This window comes from Lathamus discolor, chromosome Z (genome assembly GCF_037157495.1).
Source record: "Lathamus discolor isolate bLatDis1 chromosome Z, bLatDis1.hap1, whole genome shotgun sequence".
Taxonomy (NCBI): domain Eukaryota; kingdom Metazoa; phylum Chordata; class Aves; order Psittaciformes; family Psittacidae; genus Lathamus; species Lathamus discolor.
The window spans coordinates 66,892,093-66,919,892 of record NC_088909.1 but is presented as its reverse complement, the minus strand read 5'-3'; the positions used below and the strand labels follow the sequence as shown (position 1 = coordinate 66,919,892).

General features: G+C 39.5%; 1 protein-coding gene across 1 annotated transcript; it reads right to left on the bottom strand.

Annotated features, from left to right (window-relative positions):
* HSD17B3 (hydroxysteroid 17-beta dehydrogenase 3) lies at window positions 1-25,171 on the bottom strand. Its single transcript, XM_065661713.1, has 11 exons — window positions 23,867-25,171; window positions 21,744-21,790; window positions 15,072-15,147; window positions 7,990-8,097; window positions 7,127-7,194; window positions 6,532-6,567; window positions 4,454-4,488; window positions 3,338-3,419; window positions 1,633-1,698; window positions 1,149-1,298; window positions 1-477 (listed from the first exon to the last, which is right to left on the bottom strand). The coding sequence occupies exons 1-11, from the start codon at window positions 24,018-24,020 to the stop codon at window positions 361-363; spliced, it is 939 nt and encodes a 312-aa protein (XP_065517785.1). The 5' UTR covers window positions 24,021-25,171; the 3' UTR covers window positions 1-360.
* Between the last annotated feature and the right edge of the window lie 2,629 nt (window positions 25,172-27,800).

The following is a 27,800-nucleotide window of genomic DNA, read 5'->3' as shown; positions in this document are numbered from 1 at the left end:
TACACTGTGAACAGGTTTGCAAGCAGAGCAAATTATTGTTTTATTCATGAGCATCAAACAATTTTAAATACTTGCGGCCTCCAAGCTTGTGTGAAAATAGTAGCATAAATTTCTTAATACCTATGTAAGGCTGATAGAAGTAACTGGAACAGCTTTAGCAAATTTTGAAGTCTTTGAAGAAGGACAGGAATGAATTTGCTTAATAGATTCATTGGATCAGATAATCACTTATCAGTTAACAGGTGATTTGGATGGAGTTATGGTTCAAGCTGACTGATTCCTTCTACATTCACATGCAGAGACACAGCAAAATATGTTGTGCTGGGGTTTTGCATCACACATCCTCCAGAAAAATGACTGTTAAGGGTTCGGGTTCCTCCACATCTTCTTCAGATAATTGGTAAATGAGTGCAAGACTGTTTCTTGAAATCTGTTGCTGTGGAATACCCATAAAGGGACAAACTGCAGGACACGTGCCTTCAGAATAATCAAACAAAACAATACAAAGGCAAAAGGTTATCAAAATCTCATGAAAGAAATCAACTAGGTGTTCAGGAAGGTAACAGAAAAGCAAAAGCTTTTACTTTATACTTTCAGTGTGTGCTTCTTTTAGAAGGTAATATTCATTCCTCTCAGTTTTCAGTATGTTCTCTTCCCTATACTTTTATTTAATGCTCATCTTTAACAGCTGACATATATAAATATTTATCCTGTTTTTTTAGCTTAGTATCCTAAGGAAATTATGTTTATGTGATAGCACAGTCTGTTTTTGTGTTTTTCCCCTTCCCCATTAATTACTTTTTAATACACCTTCCAGTTTCTGTAAAGGAGTAGTGGTCTCAGAACTATTTCTTATAGCGTCATGAAAACAGGCAGCTCATGAAAGCATAAAGACTGACCAAATATCAAACTGAGCTGAGCTTGACACACAAAAGTAGAGAAAGCCACACTGTACTGCTAACTGTGCTTTACTTGTGTATTCCTCTCTTCAGAGTTTACTGGTGTCATACTAGCCTCAACAACATGTTCACTGTTTCTTATATATGTCTAACCTTAAGGCCCCTGGAATCAGTCAGAAGAACTTGCTGAGCTTAGACAATTCTGGTTCAGCCTTTGGGACCCATTTACACACTATCAAATTCAATTACCAGCACTTCATGGGCTAAACATCCGAAAACTTCATCTCCAAAGGTAACATATTGCAGTGATTCACTCACGAACTCTTCTGCTGTCTTTGTAATAAGATCAGGTTTTTGGTACCTTGTCATTGGAGTAGAAACACCATAAGGAGTCACTACCTAAAACAAGAAATCATAACAACAGTGCAATGTCATCTAACATTTAGATAGGGCCATTCACTCTGAGGAATACCATAGCATCTGACAAATTATGACACATATTTGCAATGGATTAAGGCACTATGTGGAATAAGTAATGATACTATGGTGGAATAAGGGGAGAAGCTGCATACAGGAAGGAGACAGAGCTTTCAGAGGGTCACCCAGCACTTCACCAAGGATGGCAACATTATACAGATTTAGGCATCTCAGATAGTATTGAAGAAATATTCTTTGTTTCCTTAATTTACTAAAATTAAGGAAATAAGGCAAGATATAATAATAATAATAATACCTGTATAATAATTCCTTTTGCCTTATATTCTGCTTGTAGTGCTTTGGAGAAAGTGCTTATAAAAGCCTAAAACAAAACAAAACAAAACAAAGCAAAAACAAATAAAACAAAACAACAAAATAACATTAGCATGGGAAATTAAGTACTTTCACAGATACTCACAAATATATGACAACAGGTCCTTAACAAAAAAGGCAAAGCCTCACACAACCTAAGGCACAGAACAGCGATGAAAACCACAGAAACAAACTTTTCAAGACACAGTTTCTGCTGGTGCGCATGATCAATGGCAAAATCGACTCTTATCTGCACCAGAAAAGAGGGAGCCTGGCATTGACCCAAGCCAGACATCAATCAAGTACTGACTGGGCTGAAAGCTTTGTCACATTTGTGAAAATGCTGTGATTTAAATATCTGAGTTCCGTTGTTCTCGCTATTGTTTCATGTGGCTCTCATCTCTGACTGACACCTGTCCTCCCAGCTTAACGCTTACACTGCTGTCTTGCAATAAAAAAGGGGACCGAAATACAACTCATGCTTTCAGTGTGAAACTATTAGCACGGCCTACAAATAGGGTTTTCAAAGTCAGGTACTTGAGAATTTGGGGGCTCTTTAGCTTCAGCTGTTAAGATTTATCTTTCAAAGAGAACACCACGAAGAGTACACATATACTAACTTATTTGTGTAGAAATTGAGCATTTCTTAAGACAGACTTCAGGAGTCAGATGTTTGAGAAATATTGAAACTTGACAATTTTGGATCACTCCTCTGTAATGAGAAATATGAAAGTCCTGCTGAAGAGGAAAAATGCAGTGTTTCAAAGTCATCATTTGATGGGTCTTACAATTTAAACACTAATAACGCTGTGAAAGTGCATGAAACGTCAGTACACATCAGTACACTGAAAAATAAAATAGTCTCCTTTCAGGGCATCGGAAATAAAAAAATAAAAAATTAAAAAATTCAGATACCCAAGAATGAAAAAAGTAAAAATAATACAAACAGTGTACCACATCACTTTGAAATAATGTTAATTAAACTGCAAGGAACTAAAATTGTCCAGTTTTAATGTAATAAGAACCATACATTAAAAACAGAAAAAAAAAGAATATTAGATTTTATTACCAAGAATAATTAGCTTATTCTTATCAACCTGAACTTTATGTTCAAGCAAATATTGTTGGAATCTTTCATTTGAAGCAAACCCGAGCTAAGCAAGTTGCTTCTTCAGTAAAAACGATTTATTCCTCATTTTCATAGGCTGTGGGGCTTAAATTCAGAGCAAAATTTTAAAGTGAAATCTATGAAGTCAGGCAACTCACCACCCATATACCAAGAATTTAATCTTGGTTCCATTAGCAAAACCTAGCATTTTTATGCAACTAGAGTTTTGAGTAAACTAGCAGAGACAGCCTTGTAAAAGTCATCACTTCCCAGAATGCGGGCAGATTGCAAGCACTGGCATAATAGTATTTAAGCTAAGGTAAATTCTGTTCTAGTGATCAGACATACCTTCAGCTGGATTTCATTTACATAGCTTCCCTGATTCTTAGCTCTCAGCTAGTGCTAATTCACATTACTTCATTATTTCAGCTGAGCAACACTGATTTAAACTCTGAAAACTTGTCCCTGTGTTGCTGATTGATAGAAATGTTTTGGTAACACTTAGCAGGGATTTCTTTATAAAGCAATGCGACAGACTTACCTTAGAAGCTGAGTACATTGTGTATAGTGGACAAGGGAAAGTACCCAGACCGGAGGATAGATTCAGAATAAGACCTTTCCGTCTGAAATTCAATTTAAATAGTTACATTCAGTTTATGTTTGACAGTATTGTAGCAGAAGCCTGCACAAGTGGAAAACAACCTTTTTTCCTGAGAAGGCAAAGATCTATTATACCATAGACTACACTTTCAAAGGCCCAATTTTTATGGTTTTGTTAGGTGCAATTAAATCTAAACCAGCTAGGAATAATGTCATAAGTGAAATTTAAATGCCTATTGCAATCAGAGCCATGGGAACATTGTACATGCTATTGTACATCTAACAGAGAAAAAAAAAATGCCATCATAGGACAGATTTTATGCTTCTAAGTAATTGGTCGGTCCCCTTTGCTCGTTAGCCAGCACATTCTTTCTCCTGCTCCTGGCATCTGTTGTTTTAGCTTTCCTATTCACAACTCCCTGTACAAATCAACAAAAACAATTCATTCAGCAACAACCAGGAAAAAAAACAAACCAAAACAATTAAACACTAAGAGCTTATTTTGTTGCCGAAACAAAGAACATGCACTAGTCTCTAAAATGCAGTAGTTAATGATATTTTCTAGAAGCTCCATCTGAAGACCTTAACATCTCCCTTAAGGACCCCCATGTCTAAATTACACATTGTATTGAGAAGAAAAAAAGGATCCTTAATTGCATAGCTGAATTAATCTCTCTGATCTAGTACAGGTATTTTCAGAGCTTGAAAAGCGTTATTCCAAGCACAGCTTCCACTCTTAGAAGAATATGACATTATATTCAAATGCCATTTAAGAAATGGCTTAACTGGACCCATCCCACTCCATTTATTTCTTCAACGCCTTTGTGGTTTTACTGCACACAGACCTATATTTTGCATTTTTTGTCTTGTTCTACAGTTGACTGACAATTTGTGGCAGTTCCTATCGTTCATTCACACAGCACTAGCAGCAGAACTCTTACTGATTGACATACTGTAACAGTGAAGAAGTTAATAATGAAAAAGCATAGCTACAACTGAATAAACTGGAGATAGCAGCTAAAAGCTATTGTAAGTTCTAGGAAAAAATCAGTTTTACCTTGACTCCATCTGTTTCAAAATCATTTTTGTCATCTGTAAGACAAGTGTGTTAACAACTGTATCCATTCTCCTGCTTTTTTATTTCATTTTTTTAACTAATCTTGCTTTATTCACAAGATGTGTATTGCTCGAGCACATTCAAAGTTTTGGAAGACATTTAAAAAATGTTAATAACCTGCAAATCATCTGAATTATCAAAGATAGAAAACAAAACAAAACAAAACAAACAAACAAAACAAAAAAAAAAAAACAAACCAAAAAACCAAACCCCAAAACTAAAGCCAAAACCAAACCAAAAAACCCCAATATTTAGTCTTCTAAGCAATGATAGTCTTTTGCTTGTCCAAAGCTTTGCAACAGTTTCTGGATTTTGTCATTCTTCACTACTGAATTATAACTGTAAGGAGAAAGTCAACTTCATAGTGGTTTTTCATTTTTGCTGCTGGCTCCACCTGGATCAAAAATAGCAGAAGTCCATGAAAAGACAATTTTTTTTAATGCCACCAAAATTAGCTTTAGGATTTTAGTAATGAAAAGTAGTGCAAATGAATGATGCACATTAATTCAGTACTTACTAATTCCCTATTTTTTCGATAGTGCCATTGTGCACATCAGGGTAGCAGGAGCAGTGTGTGGCTCACAAGTTTAATTTTCAGAAAGGGTGGCAATGGGCCACATCAGCTTGGGTAAAGAGGGATATCCAAGAAGAAAACATGGCAAACGTCCTGCTTTTGCAGTGCTGCAAATCTCACGTCTGGGGGAGCCAGGAATACATGGAGCTGGGCATCCTAATGCAAGAAGTGGTGAGCAGGATTCTGTCAGGAATTAAGGCAGGGAGGGGGGCAGCGGGGAACAAACAGAAGGTGATTTGGACCTGACTATGAGGAATGCTGATTAGCAGCATGATTTCTTCTTTGTGTTTTGGAGGAAGGTGAATGTTTGTGGAAGACTGAAAATGATGCATTGCAGCAGTGGGGGAAAGGAATCCATAGGTCTTGGTGAAGCAGAAGATGTGGATTCTGAGGTATGTGTAAATCTGGAAATGATAAATGGAAACACTTCTTTTATCTGGACTGAGAGGGTACAAAATGTTCACCTGTTTTTGTGAGATATATATATATATGCATATGCTACATATACATATATGTAGCAATCAGGTATTGCAGATATTTCTATTATTTTGACATGTAAATAGGATAAAACCTGGGAGCAGAAAGTTCACCAAACTACCTTACAGAAGAATTTCAGTTGGCTAATATTATGTGATTTACTATCTGAAGTCATCAGGCAGCAGTACAAATTTGTGATATAAAGTTTGCTAGCCAAAGAAAGATGAACATCTGTAGATAATTTTCATGCCATGTTTAGAAAGACATTAACCAAGGTTGAGATGAGCTACAAAGCTCTTGTCCTGCTCTTGTTCATGTTAACACACTGCTTGCAAACAGCAGAGCAGTACAAATCTTAATCACGCTTGGAAAGCATGAAATACTAACTACTAGCAGTTCTTGTAGGAAAGCAGCCAACCAAAATTAGCACCAAGAGGTAAAGTACGGAACTGGGAGTCAGCTCCTTCAGTTTTTGTGCTTCACTGATAACTAAATATTCTGTAAAATAATATTAAAATATTATTATAAAAAATAAAGATTCTGTAAAATAAATATTCTGGTTTTGCAGAATGGAATTGTGACCAAAGAAAAAAAAAAAAAAAAGGCAAGAGTACCGTACGGGAAAAGCCAAACTGCAGATCTTCTTGTCTTGAAGATTTTGATTCTGAAACAAACCTGTTTACCCAAACAGACATGGTTTTGCAACATGTTTCAGCTGCAGTGTAACAATAGGTTTCAACCAAGAACTGTGTTAAAAGGTTTCCAGTCAGCTCTGATGGAAATATTTCACAGGCACTAGGAGCAGATAAGGCCCTTAAAATAATGCTGACATTCCTGCTGAAAAATTGCTGTCTGTTGAAAAATTAAATGAAAACACAAAGGAAAGCTGGTTGGACACTCTTGTGTGGGACCCTTTACCCAATAAACTGCCTTGCAGATGTAACATAGGTGCAAGTGTGTCACATACCTTTGTAACAGAAATAATGTTGCAGTTGACGAGGCTCTGCAGGAAGCAAAGAGACAGTTCAGTTCATAGCTACCTTCAGAGAGTTTGTAGTTCATCCAGGTAAGGCAGCTAACAATTCCAACTGAAAACCCTTTTAGCAAGGCAGCTGCTTTTAGAGCTGCTTAGCTTGCCCCAGATTGTCACTGGCTGCGCCTGCGCTGTGGGATAGTCAAAGGCATTTCATAATACTAACAATAACCCAATACTTCAGCTGTGGCTGAAGTGATGAGGCTGGACCCCATTACATTACAAGTCAGCACTGAGCCAGCGGGGCTGCTGATCCCTCCTACAGCCTGTCCAGCTGCACGCTCTTCCCTTGTCACTGGGTGCTTGCTGCAGTTTAGCTGAAATCTACCATTATTTATTTGTCTCTTGTAAGCTCTTCCAAGCATGAAAAGCAAATCAAACTATGCTCCTTCAGGACTGGTTCTTTTCCCACTCAACTGAACAGTTAAATACACACTGATTGTAGCAGGGGCAAAATCTGTCCCTTGTTAAATGGAATTACAATTCTTCATTGTTATATTGAAAGTAGAAACCCACAGAGTAATCCTACCTCATCTATGTCTGATCCATTAAGGAAACGGCATGGAAGAGGATTATGAAGCATTCCAACATTGTTAACTAATCAAAGGAAATATAATGATAAGAACCAAATCTAGACAAAATGCATAGTTCAGCTAGTTAAACAAATGGTTTCTCCTCAAGGCCCAGAAGCTTTTGAGCTGTAAGCGAATAGAAATGCTATTAAACATCGAGTCTTGTTCTCACTGAAGTCAGCAATAGTAGTCACTCTTGACTTTAGGGAATGAAAAACCAGGCTGCTGCTATAGTTTGGGGGTGTGTTTGGTTTTGGGTTTTGCTGTTGTTTCATTTGTTTCACTATTAAGAGGATTATTTTCTTTGCAAAAACAAAACAAAAAAACCAAACAAACCCAAACAAAATAAAACCACCAAAACCCCCCCAAACAAACAAAAAACCAAAACAAAAAGAATGCCCCTCCTAAAATGATATTTTCACTGTTGCTGCTTGTATTATACCAATTAGTGCTAGCCACAAGCTCATTTCAGATTGAATGTAAGAATTGTACATAGTTGTAAAACAACCAAGAGTGAAAATTAAGTTATTGAGGCCAAATAGGGAAGAAGTCACCCCACAAGCTAAATGCTGTTTGCAAAGCAGCAGAAGAGGTTTCACAGTGAAGAAGCCACAGCACAGAGAAACAAGAAGCCTTTGGAGAATCCTAACTCACTTTTAAAACTTGTTTGCAATAAGTAATGCTCAAATGCACTAGGCAGCTGTGTGCTTGGTTTTAAATGTTGGCCAACAAGTTCTTACGACACATCATTTGTACAATTCTCTGTTTAATACACTGCAGCCATAAAATACTCTTCAATTAACAGATCTTAATGACTCACCCAGAACACCAATATCCAAGCCTTGCAGGTTTTTTTCAATGTTCTCATATACTGAATTTTTAGTGAAATCAGCTTGTATAATCTTCACCTTTTGACCTGTGGTTTGCTCTGTAATTAAGGAAAGAAAAAAAAAATAGAAAACCCTTTTGTATCTACCCAGAGAGAGAGGGAGAGCTGTAATTAAGTAATAAGAGAAACAATCAGATGTCTCACTCAGTAATGCCTGCTCTATAGTCTGTAATTGTTTCAACTTTCTTAATTTCAGAAAAATCACAACGCAAGCAAAGCATTCCCACTGTACTCAGTTGTTTTCAGGGAAATGGCCTGAATGAATTTATGCCCTAAAATCTGTGAAAGTTCCCTCACGAAATTTAAACACCATTTGGACCTTCAGTAAGGAAAAAAATCCCAGAAATAAACAACACAGGACTTCTTCCTCTGGTTATCATAATATTTATAACTGAACACTGTCAGCACGTTAGGCAAGTAAATGTGGGTGCCAGATCCTCTATATAAGCACTGTTTTGCAGAATGGTTTAGAAGTGTTTCCATGTATAAGATGAACATTTTAACAAGCAGAGCTTGTTTTTTTTATGTAGGAGGAGGAGAAAACAAGGCTGAATGTGAAACTTTTTTTTTTTTTTTTGCATTATTTCCAAACAACTCTTCTCTTGTTTTGACATTTTCACTCTCCTAGGCTGAACTTTTGCCAGGATTTTGCAGGACTAAAAGGCATTTTAGGGAGGGTATAGCTTGAATTTTACAAGGTCAATTTACACAGAAGGGGAATATGTGTGATTTTTCCAGTGTCATCCCAATGTAGGAGTGGAGCCCAGCTGTACGTTAACATTTTTCTCAGCAGTTGATTTACTGCTGTTCATATTTTCAATGAAGTTTCATGAGGAAGAGGTAGAGGCTCTTATTTACCCATTTTTAAAGGCAAGGTTTTCCTTTAAAGGGGCCCAGTAAGATCTTTTCTAACTAGATGTTCACATTGTAAATTCTTGCTACTAAACCTGCTTTCAAGTTTTATGGGCAACCTGAAATCCAGATGAAGTTTGCTGAAAAAGTGACAGGTAAAGCCTGGAAATGTCAATAGATGATTTGGTTTCAGATTCAGTGCAAGTGGCAGAAATTCAGGTGCACGGGTCTTGTTTGGGAAACTGTTTGTTTGGATGCTGATTTTATCACACAGGTAACAGAGAGCATCACCTTGAATAGGAATCAGATTTGATGTTTTCTACGCAGCAATCTTGCTTTACCCCTTGGTGAACACTGAGAACTTAGGAAGAGGTCTTGCATCAGCTCCCACCAGAGAGCAAGGTTGGCAGAAAGCTGGCTTTGGGTCCAGCAGGCCAGTTTGCAACAAAACATAGCCTCTGCTGAAGGATGAGAAAGCTATTCCTTCTCAGTTTAATCTCCTTGCCCCTTGAAATTCTACAAGTCTTGACCACCTTGTGCTACTCAGGTAATGCAAGCACTTTGAGGAAACAGCAGGTGCTCTGACTCCAGATCTGAAATGCTCACTGTCTGTTTTCTTGCCCTCTTTCCAAGCTGGTGTTGTGTGCAGGAAAGGGACAAACCACCCTTTGAACCTTCAATATATAAAAGCAATTCTAGTGGCAAATGACACCCTCATGGTCCCAGGCTAGGGAATGATACAACTATAAAGAAAAGGACATTGTGAGGTAAATTCAGTGAGTGGGAAAGTGCAGCAACAGCTAGAGTGGACACCTATGGGGACCATGTGGTTGAAGAGCTCTATAAACAAAATGACATGGTCTTAAAAGCTGTGGTGATGTTGTAGCTGTCTTGCTCATATGCAATAAGAAGGGCAGCCAAAACTAGAGCAACATAAAAATGAGGATCAAACAAAACATTTGGACTTTCTCTGTGTCCCCTTGTCTGTACCGGACTGTACTGCTGCAACCAGCACTGTCAGCCAACGAACAAGTACTCCAGATGGCTTTCCTCTGTCTCAATTAAGTATAAAACAATATATGAAAAAACAATAAAACTATCATGCTGATAAATGAATTATCCAGGGATAGTCCTTTAGAAAATGATAACAATTCTGCAAAGGAGAGAGCCAAAATTTCCACTGCTTCTGATGTCTATACTTCTCTGTGACAAAGATTTATGACAGTCTTTGAACACACAAGCCATTCCACTCCTTTGAAAAGTCTTAAGCATGCCAGGAACAGAAAGCCTAGGTTTTCAAACATCAGGACAGGTTATTGCCTATGTTAAAAATTAATAGAAAACTAATTTTAGTCAAATGAAAAACTTGAGCTGAGTTGTTTAATCCAATTTGTTATAAAATGTATCATTAAGAAGGATACATCTAACGCCTTCTGACCTCAGACCACTTGGGAATCCCGCTTGTCAGATAGGATAATGTGATGCCTTTTGAAATTTATCAGGAATAGAATAAATCAGTGTGAAGCATGAAGTTGGTTAGGACATGCAGTGTGCCAGAAACTCTCATTTTCTATTTAGAGAGTTATGAAGATATTCTGAAAACCTGAGGTTACAAAATGAATGCCCAAGTGACACAAGCATTGAACTTTCTAGAAAGAGGAGACCCTTTTGAAGTACTACAGCAAAACTTGAATATCACAGAACAGCTGGGGTTGGAAGGGACCTCTGGAGGTCATCTAGTCCAAACCTCCTGCTAAAGCAGGGTGCACGGGATTACATCCAAGTGGGTTTTTAATGTCTCCAGAGAAAGAGACTCCACAATCTCCGGGGGCAGCCTGTTCCAGTGCTGTCACTCTCAAAGTAAAGAAGCTTCTCCATGTGTTCAGATGGAGTTTCCTGCATTTCAGTTTTTGCCCGTTGCCCCTTCTCCTGTCACTGCGCACCACTATAAAACCTGGCACCATCGTTTTGACACCCACCCTTAAGGTACTTTACGCACTGATCAGATACCCTCCGAGCCTTCTCTTCTCCAGGCTAAACAGACCTGACTGCCTCAGCCTTTCCTCATAAGAGAGATGTTCCAGACCCCTAAACATCTTTGTAGCCTTCTCCTGGGTCCTTTTGGGTAGTTCCATGTCCTTCCTGTACTGAGGAGCCCAGAACTGGATACAGTACTCCAGATATGGCCTCACCAGGACAGAGTAGAGGGGGAGGATCATCTCCCTCTACGTGCTGGCCACAGGTCATGAAGCGAGAAGTGCTTAGGACAAGATGGCATTCTTGTTCAGTGGAAATTTGCAGAGAGAAGAGCAAAATGAAGAGTTATTTAAAGAACAGAAAGAAGTTACAAAACAGTATATTTAAGACAAGGCAGAAATAAAAGAACCCTTCATGTTAAATTATAAAGCACAAGTTCCGGCTACATTTTGAAAGTTTTTTGTCAAATGCATCTTCTCAGAAATAGAAGCTAACATGGTTTCACAAATAACAGGAAAACAGAGAAGAAATGAAAAGAATGAGGGCAAAAGCAGAACTGCAAATGATGATAGAAAGTACCACTGAAGATAAACTCAATGAAAACCAAAATGAAATTAGCAAAAGCAACCAACCAACCAAAACCAACCCAACAAAAAAAAAAAAAAAACAAAAAAAAAAAACAAAAAAAAAAAAAAAAAAAAAAAAAACAAAAAACCCCACATCCTTCCCCAACCAACCGACCAAACAAACCCCAAATGAACAAAGAAGTTGTTGCTGGGTACCAGAGCACTCAGGAAAATCGGTCAAGTGTTCTTCTGTGGGGTAATGCAGACAATTGGGAAAGAGTCTTGAGCAATAGTACTTTACCTCAACGGATCAGCAAGACACAACAGGCATTTTGACAGCCCTTGAGGATCAAGGAAAGATGTGCCAAGTGAGTCATTTTATGCTAATCAGTGATTTCCGTTTGTTACCTGCATAGCTCTTGAAGTAGGAAGGACAAGAGAAGCAGAGAACACAGACTACAGCAGATTGGAAACAACCTATAACAGAGGGGACAGCTAAATGAATTAGCACCTTCGCAGGTCTTAGTGGGAGCAAGGCACATTTGATCCCAGACCGTGTGAGGTGATTTTTTTAATGCACTACTTTTCTCAGTATTAACAGGCATAATTTCAGGAGGGAGAGGTGGATAAATACTTCCTGCATCATCAAACCCAAATTCATTAACAACACCAAAACCCAGACAAGCCTGTTGTGAATCATGTTTGTGTTTTACAGAAGTGGGGCTTTTTGTTTGTTTGGCATTAACAGAAAAAAAGTAATCCTTGTTGTATATTGATCCTAAGGTATAGCTTCTCAATGAGGACCTAGCTTTGCCTGTACAGAAGAAATAAAATAAGTGTGCAGTTAATACATTCTATTGTAAAATCATAGAATCATAGAATAGTTTGGTTTGGAAAGGACCTTAAGATCATCTAGTTCCAGCCCCCCTGCTATGGACAGACAGGCATCACACTAAACCATTTCTAATCTGGTACTATGGTTTGATCAACGTTTTCACAACCATTGTGCTAAACAGTGAGCAGTACACCTGGTGTGATGGTCCTCTCTGTCTGCCCTCTACAAGACTTACTTTCTTATATTTTATCTCATTCTAAAAGAGCTTTCCAGTCTGAATGGGTGGAAATTTGGTTTTCAATTCCAGAGCTTCTTTACAGAAATGTTTTTCTTACTGAGGATTTCTGCATACTCTGGCTTTGAGAGCTGTTCTCAGGCACACTATTGGCTGGTAGAACCAGGAAAGCCAAACACTGAGATCTCTGAAATTACCCACAGTTTAGGCTCTTTTAATTTCTCTTGTTCAGTACTCCAGCGGAATGTGACAGTATGATTAGGCAAATAATGTTATCAGCTTGAAGAGGGAGGCAAGTCTTAATTATGATGTCCAAGTGACTGCAAAAAGATACATGGTATAGCTGTTAAGAAAAAGGAAACAAGAGTAATATGTTCAGTCTTGCAACAAATTCACATAGCCTTCAAAAAACTTTCTGCGCCCTAATTTCCTAGCTCAGGGTAGTGATAGCTGCTTGGAGTGAGGTGCTGCTTGTTAAAGCAGTTTAGAAAGTCAGTGAGAGTTAGAAAATTGTGGAAACAGTATAATCATTCTGGATAAGTTCCTGCTGCATATTTGGTTTCCATTGTTTATTTACCCACATAACATCACAGGAAGTTTAATTTTTCTTCCTTCACAATGACTGCTCAGCTTATTTACTGTAAAGCCTGAGTCTGAAAGTTGGAATTAGTGGAACATTTCCAAAACTTTAACATACGACCACATCCAGAGCTCCCTGCTGATCTTAATGGCATCTAGGTCAGATAATCTACGCTTTTCATCACTCTATCTTCCTCTCTTTCCCTTTGTTTGCGCCATCTACTTGTTATGTACTCGTTGCCAACCTGACACAATAAATAACAGAAGAGTCACTCTGGGCTTCTGCCAAAACCCACCAAAAACAATGGAAAGGTCTCACTGGGGTTTACCACCAATTTCAGCAAGCTCTGGGGAAAAATCTTTATGCTCACAACCAAGTTGAATATACTGCAGTCTAAGCAATGTAGCCTAAGCAGCTGGGGTCACACCATCCACCCCACCACTCCTTCAATTACATGGATAACACTGCTGCAGTCAGTGAAGCTTCCTGACATGCAAGAAGCCATGGGTCAGCTCTGCACAAGCATAGGAGTGTTTGCAGGGCTGGCTATTTCAGAGTACCTTTTGGGACATGGCAAGAACTTCATCACACGCTGCTACACAATTCAGCACAGTATGGACTTAATTAGGAAAGTGGCCAGTGGATGGCCATTCCAGTGGAATTTACAGTATGTCATCTTTTCACCCCTTCATGTTTTCTCTTTACTTAGCTATGTTAGTGTCAGGAATCTTCTTGCTTCCATTCTTTGCTTCTGGTTATAATTTACAATGCAAAGAAACTAAAACCTCTTTAGCTTGTATTTCTTCGGGTTTTTAGTATTGTAATTCTTTAACAATCATAGCTGCAAAGAAATGCAACAATGGCACCAAAGCTGACCTAATTGTAACAGAAACTATTTTTTATGGCTGTATATTTAAGAGGGGCTAGTGTAGGCCATAGTCACATTGGCCTCATAAATATCACTGCTTATAGCAAGTTGATGCTTTCCTCCTCTGACACCCCTTGCTTCCCAAGGGAAAACAAGTTTATTTGGGGGGGGGGAGGAGGAAGGGAAGAAAATTGGATGGAAAATTTCGGGGTCAAATCTTTGATTTTGGTAGCAGCAGGTTCAGACATTACAGACTTTTTCACCCATTTCCAGTCTGCCATGTCCCTAAAAGATGCCCTGCTCTCACAGGACCTGGTACTCTGCTGGAGTCAGCTGCTAAGCCTGCTTAAAGGCAATTCCTGACAGAGGTGTAGTTTTGGAGTGACACATGCTTCACGCAAGAACCTGTGAATCAGGAAATCTGGTGGGTAGAAGACATGTACAGAAAAAGACAGTGGAAAGAGCAACCTTGATTACCCCATCTTTAAAGTTAATGGAGGATACAAACTCATTTGACTCCCAAATAAAACCTAACTGTGAATTTTAATGTATTTTAACAAGCTATGTCCCATTGTAAATGGCTAATTTCTTTCAAAGAAAAGAAACAGTAATTCTAAACTAATTCCAAAGATACACTATTTAATTGCTTTATCAAAAGCCAAATATAACTTGAAAACCTTAAAAAAACTTCCAAACTAAATTCAGACAGGAACCTTAATTTCAATTTTATTCCTCCTTTGCTATGTCCAAAAATTAGCCTAAAGGTAACCTAATTTTTCCAAGTTTAAACCATTTCATAGATGCCTCCAATGACTCTAATATTACATCTCCTTTGCCCCACAGATTTTTAAGGCAAATAAAGCCAGTAAAGAATACACGTTCACTTTTTTATCAAACCCATCACACTGATTGAATGATAGAACACATTTTTAAAACAATCCATGATAAGAAGTGTTCAAGCAACATAGTAATACCAGAATTATGTTTAGTACTGGAGTAATGCCTGGGGCCCTATTGTACTAAATACTGTACTAAGGGAAGAGACCTCCAGCTCCATGTAAATCCACCCTGCTAAACAGGAAGATGAGACAAACACTTACCAACTTCAGTGGCTGCTCTCTGTAGTTTTTCAAGAGTTCTGCTTATCATAACTACATTTAATCCACGTTTTGCCAGCTACAAGGAAGGAATATGAGAGTTGTTAAGAAACAGTAAGGTGATAAGAATCTTTCCATTTTCTGCAGTTCTGCAATGTAAGCAGTCACGGAGTTTTTAAAATTGCTGTCATCTGCTTAATGGGTAAACAACAGATATTAAAACCAGGCCAAACAGTAAACAGTCTTCCAAAACATCTCCTTAATTGGGTAATCTTGGACCCTTACAAGAAATACATGCAGGCAAACCCCAATAATATGAACAAAAATAAAAAGCCTGAGCCAGTTTCAAATAAACGGATGTCTGCAGGGAGTTAAAACAAGCATGACATTTCCCAGAAACACATTTTTATTTCTACTTGGATTTCAGAGCCCAAATATGTTGATGACATCGTAGTCATTTTACAGCATCACCTTCCGTCCTCATTTTTTTAATCCTGAGGAAGTAGATCACATATATTGAATTGAAGGCTCGAGAGTTTGAAAGGAATTGAACTTTATTTGTATTTTTTTAATAGAAAACAAATATGATACATTTTTACTGTTTCTTTCTTTAGATGCAAACAAACAAAAAGCCAACCAAAAAAAAAAAAAACCCAGCCAAAAAAACCCCACAAGACCAAAACGAACGAACCAGAAAAAACGCCAAAACCAAACAAATAAAAAGAAGGGGGAAAAAAAAAAAAAAAAAGAAGAAACAAGGAAAATGGATGAAGTCTGTGCTTTTAAGCTTTGAGTTTTTAAACTCAAAATATGCTCCTACAAATGTACATCCACAAAGATATTAGCAATAGTTGAAGTTTATGCCTGTGAATACTATTTAATACAACAGTCTGTTTATAGTCAGCTTGGTATTAGCATGTGCAGAACAAATGCAGAACAAATAGAGAATGTTTTTTTGCCTGTTTTCCCAAGGCATCCCATTCCTATCAGTTAAAATGTCGGAGGTAAAACCTGAAGGACAAACAAGGCCCCAGCTTTTGAAACGGGATTATCAAAAAATGTAAGCTAAATGGAGTTGTGTGCATGAAGAAAGAAGAGATAAAGCTGAAAAAAAACCCAAACCCATGCCCATGAGAACAAGGAGAAAGAGCTAGATTAGCCAGCACTAAAATAAAGCCAATGCCATCTGAAAGCACAAGGTTTTCTTAGAAGAAGAAACTTACTGGTGAAGGCCACACACTGAAGACCCATTCGTTTCCACAGCTGATGCCCTGCAATGATTTCTGCTTAAAGCTATATGAGGGAAAAAATTTGTCCCTTTTGGCTCTTCTGAAACAGTGCAGAGAATGTTAAGGAATAAGGACCTTTGTTCAAAAATTCACTACATTGAGAGTACAAGGGGAAGACTGCCCATTAAATGCATCAGCCACAATCATTTGTGTTTTTAACACAAAGACCAAGTTCAAAATTCTGTGCTTTTGGAGACCCTCTGGCATAATTGACTGGTGCTCCAAAGAGACCTGCACAGACTTAGAGACACTCAGGAGTTTCAAAAGCTTGTTTTAAGGGCTCCATTTGAAGTTCCCAGGAAGAGAACTCTAATTGCCTACATACAGGCAGCAGATTTCCCTTTGTCCACAGCAAGCTTGACTCAAGCCATTTCCAATTGGAGGCATGGTCTCCGTTTCCACGGTCACTGGCACTTGGGAGTGTTAGTTGGGTTTAATTTAATTTCTGTGCCTTCAGACCCAAAAGTAAATACCACCCAATGTCATATAAAAAATAAAAACAAAGTTCTGCTTCACTGGGCTTATCAGTATCATCTCACTTAGGTCTCTGTATTTCACTTGGCAGAATAATATCTCCTAACACCTAAGTAAAAAAATATTCCTGTTGCTAAGATTGCACTGTACTTCAGCTAAAGGCGTGTGTTTGTCACAAACTGTTAACTGCTGTACTCCAGACTAAGCAGAAGTATAACGCTGCAGCAACAATTTCTGGAGGCAAAAGAAGCTACACCTGACTATGCTTTTTTGCTTCCTTGCCCGCACACAAAATGCACACCTTTGTCAGAAATAGGTTTTGTAGGACATTATAACTACCATGACATTCAAACTCACCCTCACACGAACAAAAAGAACTGTGTTTAGAAAAGAAATTCCTGGCCATTCACTGGAAAAGTTAAATCAGGTTTAACTCTGCCGCATTTCAAATAAACGTAACTTTTAGTGTAGATGTCTTTAGCACAAAACATTTTCTGAACATACGAAGGCTTTGATGTTAGAAGATGGTATTGCCCCTCACACTTAAGAGCAAGCACTAGCTTCCAGCACTGTGTAAAGTGAATCTGCTTGTGCTAGGAAACCCTGACTCCCAGTGGCAAAGGACTAAAATGCTCCTGCACCTCTGCCAAAATGTTAGGTCATTGTTGCTGATGCCAGCTACAACAAATTCTGACAACTTAGCCTTTAGAAATGGGGCTAATAATGAAGAAAGGTCAAGCAGGATCTGCACTCTAGAGTCTTGTAAACTCATGGTTAAAAACTTTAAACCTACACTAAATTATTACAAAGTCACTCTGCATTTTCTAGTATGATTTTGCAGCTCAGTTTGAGGCAAAATTTAAAACAATAAAGCTTCAGGAAAGGCAAGACACAGATCTTAGATTCAAACCATGCATGTAACTACTACAGTTACTCTGATAAATTGGTTATATTCTACATGAATAATTAGATGTAATACTTTAAAGTTCTCAAAAATGCTTTATGGGATCTGTAGCTGCCTACCATGAATTTCTACCCACTACAAAAGAGATTCATCTCCAGGAGTAAGCTGATATGTCCTCAGTGCTTCACCCCTTTTCTTTCCTTCCCTGAGGTTCACACCTGTAGGATCTTTATGATTCAAATCTTTCAACCTCTTTTGGTTGAGCAAACCAGACTGAAACAAGAGGGCAGAAGAATTCTGCAATCTTTCTGCCAGCTATGCATCTGTGCCACACAAGTAGAAGAGCAGTATTTCCAGGGTAAATCCAAGAGCGAGTGGAGAAATTAGAATGTGTTTGCAACTGGAGTGGAAGAACTCACACCATATTTATCTTCTATTATACTGCCGGTAATACTATGCTCAATTTCAGGAAATGAAACAAAGGTTTAAGATTTGAGGAACTGTTGTATTAACAAATGAGTGCAGTGCCTGTCTCAAGATGGCCTGCTAAAGCATTCATTAAGCACAAGAACTAGCCTGAATCATGAGAGAGTTATGAACCATTAACAATAACAAAAATGGTGACCATATGAGCCACCAGCACCCTCCTTGTGCCCTGACATCAGATGAGAAGTGTGCAGGGCCTAAATCATAAATCTCAGAGTACAGCATGGTCTCATCCATAAACCCAGCATGTTTGAAGTGCTAAGTCAGTAAGAGATGCTAAAGCACATCTTCAGTTATTACATCAGAAAAACAGAAGAAACAAGACTGCAGATACCTTAAATGCTAACAGTTCAGTAGAGATGTGACAGCCTAGCAGCACGCTATGTTTTGTTCTTTGGTTTTGCTCCTTGTTATAAGTCTGGTGAGTCTAAACTCTAGCAGCTCAAGAACTAACTGACCAAATCTAACAGAAACTTAGCTTTTGAAATAAGCATAGCAAACTAGACCCCAAATCCCAGTGTTCTGACATCAGAGCAGTCAGTTAAATGGTCAGGGTCTTTATGCTCAAAAATGTAAGTCCTTCAGAAGCGCCTTGATATGCTAGAAATACAGACAGCCTTCATGGACGCCAGCTCTTGAGCTTAACAGACTTTGCAGAGACCTTTACCTAGCCATAAACCTTGAAAACAAGGGTACTGAACCAGTAAATATTACAGTTTCTGAGTGTGCCTCAATCTGTTGGCTCTTACCTAATGAACCGCCTACTTGGCTTTCCACATGAAAGGGCAGAGAAAGCCACACCACACTGGCCTTCTAAAACACAAGAACTGCTCTCCTTAGCTTCCTGTACCGTATTCTACCAACAAGTGCAGAGCCCTTGCATTTTTGTGTACTGCTATCAGCCCATGCCTGAGCTCAGGATGTCAGAAAGAAATTCATCACTTTGTGTCAGAGCTCAAACTCTAGAGCAGTCACTGTGTTCATCAAGTAAGGCTTGACTTCACATCAGCCCATACCACCAGAGGAACCTGTACCAGAAGAACATCAGAGAATTTCATATCCTGACATCAGACCAGCAAGACAGCAGCGCTGATCCAGGAACTCCAAAGACACACAGATACTAAAACAGCAGGGTTGGGTTTATTTATCCACGAGCCACACAAAACGTGTGTTTTGGCCTCAGCCAGCAAGATGACATGCCAAGCTACGAGCTCACATGGTGTAGGTTTGGGATCTGCCCCACAGAGCAGTAGCTGAGCACAGTTTCAGTCAAAGGGACCACCTGGAGAGGAAGGTACATCTCAGCATGGATAAAGATGGCTGTCATCCCGCAAAAGCCAAAAATAATGAACAAATGTCCCACAAAATCCAGCCAGTTCCAGCCAAGATTTTTTGTAACTTTTTTCCAGGTTTTGGTAGTTTGTGGGGTTTTTTGGGTTTTTTTTACACAGTAGTTGTTTTGTTTTTTCTCATGGTAAAAAGCAGCCATTTGCATGCTACAGCTGGCATTTTAAATAGGATTTACTCTTGCATAACCCATACAACACAAAAGAAGCAGAACAATATTGTTGTTTAACACAGAGGCTTTGATCTAGACATTCACAGGTTCCTGCAGCCTTCACATGCATAAAATATCGCCAGGTGCTCACACACAAAATGAGTTCAGCAAGCTGCATGTTCAGATGACTACACTTGGTGCTAAGTAAATGTTCAAGCATTTCTGACTATTTCTTTCCCTGTCTTGATCCCATCCCATTCCCCCACAACCTATGTATTCATCAGACCCTTTCCATTTGTCCCATCACTACAGCAACTCAGTGAGTAGACAACGCGACAATATTATCCCTTCTCTTCCCATGGGAAAGCCTGTGATCTTTATCACAACTATGCCAAATGTTCAACAATAATACCTGGTATTTATCTTTGTACTTCCTACATTCAATGCACTTTCAAAAGGAGTTATTGTATTGCCATTCCCAGTAATGAAAATCATGAGGCAGGTGCTGAAACAATGCACATACTTTGCAAGTCTAGCTTAATCCTGTAAATCAATTCAACAGCCTACACTTACTTTCCTTTCCTGTGAGGTATATTTTATAATTAATGAGCAGATTGCATCACAGCTAAACTCTTGATCAAATTATTATTATAGAATCATAAGATGATTTGGATTGGAAGGGACCTTAAAGCTCATCCGGTTCCAACCCCCCTTCCATGGGCAAGGACAACTTCCACTAGAGCAGGTTGCTCAAAGCCCCATCCAACCTGGCCTTGAACACTGTCAGGGATGGGGTGGCCACAGCTTCCCTGGGCAGCCTCTGCAGTGCCTCAGCACCCTCACAAGAAAGAACTTCTTCCTAAGATCCAATCTAAATTGCCCCTCTTTCAGTTTAAAGCCATGCTCCATCTCTTGTCACGACATGCCCTTGTAAAAAGTCTCTCTCCAGCTTTCTTGTTAGCCCCCTGTAGATATTGTAAGACTGTTTTAAGTCTCCCCAGGGCCTTCTCCAGACAGAACAACTCCAGCTCTCTCAGTCTCTCTTCATAGGAGAGGCACTCCAGCCCTCCGATCATCTTTGTGGCCTCCTCTGGACTTACTCAAGCAGGTCCTTGTAGCTCTTGTATTGGGGGCCCCACAACTGCACACAGTGCTCCAGGGGAGGTCTCACAAGAGCAAGAGTAGAGGGTCAGGATCACATCCTTCGACCTGCTGGTCACGCTGCTATTGATGCAGCCCAGGATACGGTTGGCTTTCTGGGCTGCGAGTGCACACTGCTGGCTCGTGTTCAGTTTCTCGTCAACCAACTCCCCCAAGTCCTTCTCTTCAAGTTTCGCTTCTAGAAAAGGAGCCATTCACTATCACTAATACCAAGGCTGGTGCAGGACAGTACAAGGTCACCCTGCCTTCAGTGCTGGTGAGTGCAGATGAACAGAAAGACCCTGCTGTAGTGACCCTGCACAGTATCAGCCACAGTATCAGCACAGAGCTCCTCCTTCCTCCTGCAGCCTCCAAGAGCTATCAATCCATAATTAAACCATTAGGTTTCCTCATAATTTCTGAAACCTGCAGTTTATATTAATTTATAGAGCTTTCTTCTTTATTTTTTTGTTTCAGATGTATCATTCAAAATGTGTTTGCAAGTGTAAAGGCTAGAAAACTACATTTTGTATGTTAAAGATGAACCACCCCACTGGAAGTCAGAAAACATGTTAGCTGCAAAACTGGGGGAAAAAAAGGACAATTTAGGAGACTTCTTACCCTGGAAGGCAATGTGAAATCTTTTTGATTTCCTTGGTCTGATGAGACCATTGTGAAATGAATTACTTTCTTCTGAAATGCTGCACCTGTTTCCTTTTGAAACTTGCTAAATGCCGTTCTGCATACGGGGGAGAAGGATCAGCACTGTGTTTGTTGCAGTGCCTTTGAATCCTAGAGTGATTACACTAACTTGCAGAGACCGATGAAGGGGTAGCATTTGCCATTTTGTTAAAATAAACTTAAGGGTAAGTAATCTACCTTACCTCAAAGGAATATGCTCTTCCAAGCCCTTCTCCTGCTCCTGTGACCACTGAAGAAAGTAAAAAGAAGAATAAAGATTACATTTGGAGCTCTGCTTTAACTTGTTCTTCTGTGTCATCTGAGTGAGTTTGCATCCTAAATGCTCTACTGAAGAACAGAATCAATCTTTTCTTTAAAAAATTGAGTTCCTTGTGACCTTGTCATCATTTTGTGGCTTCATTTAGTGTTTTCTGTCTGCAAAGCAAATCCCTCCCCATAGTAATGTACCCGATGCAGTAGATAGTTATTACTTTTATTTTCAGTGGGATCAAAAACAAGCAACAAGTCAATTGCAACAATTGATTCAGCAACAAGTCAGTTGCCGAAGAGGGGATAGAATTTTCTTCCATACACATATTTTTACAAGTTCTGCTTTGCAAGCTTTTCATTTATATGCTGGTGGCAGAATGGTAGGAGATAAGGACTTATTGGTGACTAAAGCTGATGCAACAATTTCTCACACAAAAAAAATCTGTCTGTAAGGGAACATCACATCAAACTTGCCATCATCTATAAAATGCTCTTCCTTCAAAGCTGTCCTACTCAGGTTTACTTCTGGATTTAGTGTTACTAGGAAAGCAAGCAAGCTTTGGCATTTGTAAAGCAAGATAAACTTTAAATTTTACACAAACAAATGCCAAAGAGGAAAGAAAATCCTTAGCATCTTAGAAGTAAAGAAGAAATAAATTCAGTAGGAAAGCACCAAAGCAATTCCAAGGTAAACCTTGGAAGTATTCAAAACAAAAAAGAAAATTGTGTGATACAAAAAAAATGTGGATAAGGTTTTTTAAACAGAAAGAAACACTGAGGAAAAGGTGATTTTGAATCATTAGGTTTGTTGCCAATAGAAAAGCAACTACTCTCTCATTTCACAGAGAAGAGAGACCCCTCAGTGAAGCAGCAGTGGATCTTTAGCTTTCTAGCAGACTTGCAGATGAAATGCAAGTGTCTGTTGGGAAGAAAACTGTAACTTTCATGATTCCCAGGATCATATGTGCCAGCAAATCATTCAAGCCTTATGAATTTTACTGGGCCCAGATGACTTTATGTTTACAAAAAACCAGAGAGCATAAAAGGTCCACGAAAGGAAACAAGCCTCCCAATCTTCAGTGGAAACAAGGATTTTACACAGAAAGTCCCACATGCTGCTCCCCTCCTCACACATAACAGAGGCCCTTTCCTTATTTAAATCAAAACAAGACCTACATATTGGTTCAGAAGCAGCTATTATTCAGGCAGGTCTTTTGCACAGTGGTGGATTTCATCTCTTACTAATCCCCTGTGAGATCTGCTTATTAAGCAGGTATTCAATCCTGTTTAATGCGGGGGAAAAGAATGAAGCACAAACATACTGTTTGGGTCACTTTTTAACAAGATGTCACCATCGGTGACATGTGTAGCCCAGGAACTCAGAAACTGTAACACCTGTTCATTTTTGCTTCATACTGATGATCTAACAAGCTTTAGAAAAAACATCAGTGACCAGTAGGAAGAAAAAGGTGTATATTAAACATTTCTGTTATTTTATGAGAATGCATATTATCTTTAAAAAAGTACTGCCTAATTGCAGCTTCTGAAGTTTTTAGGCTAAAGTAGATTTGGTTGTTAATGGTACCAGTAAGGATAGCTCACCAATCTGGAAAAAAAAACCAAAACAACCTAAAACACTGGAACAACATTCCCAGGAGTAAAGAAAAGAGGCTTTGAAAAGTGGAGTCCATATGCTAGACATAAACTAGTTGCTTCACATACCAGGAAACTGAGAATATAGGCAATGCTATTAAAACGAAAGCATTTGCAGTAGAGAAAAAAAAGAAGGAATGGGGAAAGAATTCACACGAGGTGTGTGAGCTGTTGCCAGTTAGACTATTTGTCTATTCTCACCAAGTATGCAAAACCTTGTGTCTCATAACCCTGAAGTTACCAGGAGAAAAGAAAAAGAAATTAAGAAAACCACGCCTAGTGGAAACTGTGGTTTGTCCTTAAGGGATAGGGAAAGGAAATGCAAGGAAAACTGCTCCTGATTAGTAATTTAACAATCCACTACTTAGTTACAAGAAAAAGAAGGTGAAGAAGTTTCCTTTACCTGCCCATTCTCCCATCGACCGAAAGAAAGTCTGAGGCACAGCACTCCACATATGTGGGAAAATGTATTTCATAAATCTGATGCATTTTACCAGAACATAGAAACAGATCAGACCCCCAATAAGAGTGAATAGCTGATGCTGGAACGCTTCCATGGTGAGCTAGTATGAATCAGTCGCTTTCTCCCTGGGAAATGCCTCTTTCCAGTGCGCTGCTAGTCTCCAAACACTGGCAGAGAAGTGAGAAGTCTAATCTAACCACGTGATTTTGCTCTTCAACAGAATGTCCAGGGTTTAGATTAGAATAACATCTCTGTGATACACCCAAATCTGTTAACTGCTGAAAAATATCCAACTAAACAGTTTTAAACAAAAGGTTTCACTGCTTTTCTGGAAACTACCCAAGAACAAAAAGAAAAAATATATTTTTTATTGTCATTATTTAGTAATCCTAGAGACTGAAGATGTGTCTAAACCAAAGTCTTGGGTAGGAATACTGCAAACCTTGGGGATAACAACATCAGCACTACTTTTTACAGCAAAGAGTTAAACTCTAGCCCAGCCACTTACAGGGCAAGTTCACACTGAAACCAGAAGAATAGATTTATCTACCAATTCAAAACCAAAGTAATAAAAGGTTACACAAGTTAACTAACTCCTTCTATACATAGAAAGCAGTATTATAAAACTTCTCACAGAGCCTTCTGAAAAGAGGTTAATATCATTACACCCATTTTACAAATTGTGTAATTATGGCATTAACAAGTACTGTAATCTATTAACAAAGGAATAGGACTTTCAGCTTTTCTGAACAAACCATGTCTGAAATAGTATTAAAATTGAGGACACGTATCAAAACCTTAAGAGGGAAAAATGCTCACAAGAACAGTATCTCACTGCAAGACTGAGATGAAATCAATGAAATTCAGACTTCAAAGTGATCGAAAAGGTTTTAAAATTTAACATAAGGAATTTCTCAGGGAAGGCACAGAAACAACTTTTACACTTCTTTGTAGTGGCAGTTTTAAACATTATCCATTTTTCAAAGATCAGTCTATCACAGACAACAGAAAGACTGATGCTTATATGTGCACTTAGGATGAGGTAAAATAAAATTTGTTTATACACTTTAATGATATTCTTCCATATTTAACATGAGTCTTACATAAACCTCTGACAGCCAGGAATCTCCAGCTGAAGATCAGTGATAAATGTCATGTCATGTTACTGACACCTTCAGCCAGACAACCAAAACATACACATGCATTACAGAGTAAAGATGATGTCTCAAGAAATGTAACACTAAATTATCCATAACAGGAAGATAAAAAAATCATTACCATCTTAATTACAACTCAATTTCCTCACATAATCTCTCTTACAACTTCATCTGTTTTAACTCGTAAGTAAGGCCACTCAAATCAAAAAAGCACTGAAGATTACCTTTGAAAAAGATATTTACAGTCACGAATTCCGCACAGAATCACTCGCTATTCAAGGAATACTTTGAACAAGTTTCACTGTGTTTTTCATGTGCAACAATGAAGCTGAATACCTCATTTGAATGGATGATGGGAGTCAAATCGCAAGCTTCCATAGCTGTCAGTCTTCTTTTTTTGAACTTCCAGCTCTGCTCATGCTGCCTTGCCATTTTCTTTTCCAGAGGCTGGAGTAAGTCTGAGATATGACTGCAGTATTTCATAGGCCTAATAAATCAGGCCAAGATACTGAGAGAAAAAAATTCTTACAAATGTAAAAGAATTGTGCATCCAGCCCAGTCCAAGTTTTTTTCTTGAGGAATTGCATCTCTGACTTTCACAGGTATCACTGCAAGAACTTTACACATTGCATGGGCAGAAAGCTTCTTTGGGTAACCACCCCACTTTTTCTCTGCTAATCTTATTCCATTACAACTAATCCACTGCCAAGCAATCCCTGGAAAATTAAGAGTATGAACAGATCAATATACAGTACAGTATACCTTTCCAGTCCAGCCACAAAGATGATTAAGGGAGTGGAACATCTCCCTTATGAGGAGAGGCTGAGGGAGCTGGGTCTCTTTAGCTTGGAGAAGAGGAGACTGAGGGGTGACCTCATCAATGTTTACAAATATGTAAAGGGTAGGTGTCAGGATGATGGAGCTAGGCTTTTTTCAGTGATATCCAGTGATAGGACAAGGGGCAATGGGTGTAAACTGGAACATAGGAAGTTCCACGTTAACATCAGGAAGAACTTCTTTACTGTAAGAGTGACAGAGCACTGGAACAGGCTGCCCAGGGGGGTTGTGGAGTCTCCTACACTGGAGATATTCAAGGCCCACCTGGACAAGTTCCTGTGTGATGTACTGTAGGTTACCCTGCTCTTGCAGGGGGGTTGGACTAGATGATCTTTTTAGGTCCCTTCCAACCCTTGGGATTCTGTGATTCTGTAATGTTTTTAAGCTTTGTTGTACATTCCCTTGTAATTACACAATGCCATTGACTCTTGAAAATCAAGTTTTGTAGCTAGCAGCATGTAACCACAAAACACTTCTGTAAAGGAATGTGACATTCAGATATCAACCCATTATTTCACAGAATCATAGAAGAGTTAGGGCTGGAAAGGACCTTTAGATCATCAAGTTCCAGCCCCTCTGCCATGGGCAGGAACACCTCACACTAAACCATGTCACCCAAGGCTCTGTCCAACCCGGCCTTGAACACCACCAGGGATGGAGGAATTCACAGCTTCTTTGGGCAACCCATTCCAGTGCCTCACCACCCCCACAGTAAAGAACTTCTTCCTTATATCTAAGCTAACTCTCCCCTGTTTAAGTTTGAACCCATCACCTCTTTTGCTATCAATACAGTCCCTAATGAAGAGTCCTTCCCCAGCATCCCTATAGGCCCCCTTCAGGTACTGGAAGGCTGCTATGAGGTCCCCACGCGGCCTTTTCTTCTCCATCCTGAACAGCCCCAACTTCCTCAGCCTGTCTTCATACGGGAGGTGCTCCAGTCCCCTGATCATCCTCGTGGCCCTCCTCTGGACCTGTTCCAACAGTTCCATGTCCTTTTTATGATGAGGACACCAGAACTGCACACAATACTCCAGGTGAGGTCTCACAAGAGCAGAGTAGAGGGGCAGGATCACCTCTTTCGACCTGCTGGTCACGCTCCTTTTGATGCAGCCCGGGATATGGTTGGCTTTCTGGGCTGCGAGCGCACACTGAAGCCGGCTCATGCTCATTTTCTCATAGACCAGCACCCCCAAGTCCTTCTCTGCAGGGCCGCTCTGAATCTCTTCTTTGCCCAACCTGTAGCTGTGCCTGGGATTGCTCCGACCCAGGTGTAGGACCTTGCACTTGTCATGGTTGAACTTCATAAGGTTGGCATCAGCCCACCTCACAAGGGTGTCAAGGTCCCTCTGGATGGCATCCCTTCCCTCCAGCGTATCAACCGAACCACACAGCTTGGTGTCATCGGCAAACTTGCTGAGGGCGCACTCAATCCTACTGTCCATGTCACCGACAAAGATGTTGAACAAGACCGGTCCCAACACCGATCCCTGAGGGACACCGCTCATTACTGGTCTCCAGCCGGACATCGAGCCATTGACCACAACTCTTTACATGCGGCCATCCAGCCAGTTCTTTATCCACCAAGTGGTCCATCCATCAAATTGATATCTCTCTGATTTAGAGACAAGGATGTCGTGTGGGACAGTGTCAAACGCTTTGCACAAGCCCAGGTAGATGACATCAACTGCTCTACCCCTGTCCATCAGTTCCATAGCCCCATCATAGAAGGCCACCAAATTGGTCAGGCAGGATTTCCCCTTAGTGAAGCCACGCTGGCTGTCAGTAAGCACCACACTGTTTTTCATGTGCCTTAGCATGCCATCCAGGAGAATGTGCTCCAACATTTTGCCAGGCACAGAGGTGAGACTGACTGGTCTGTA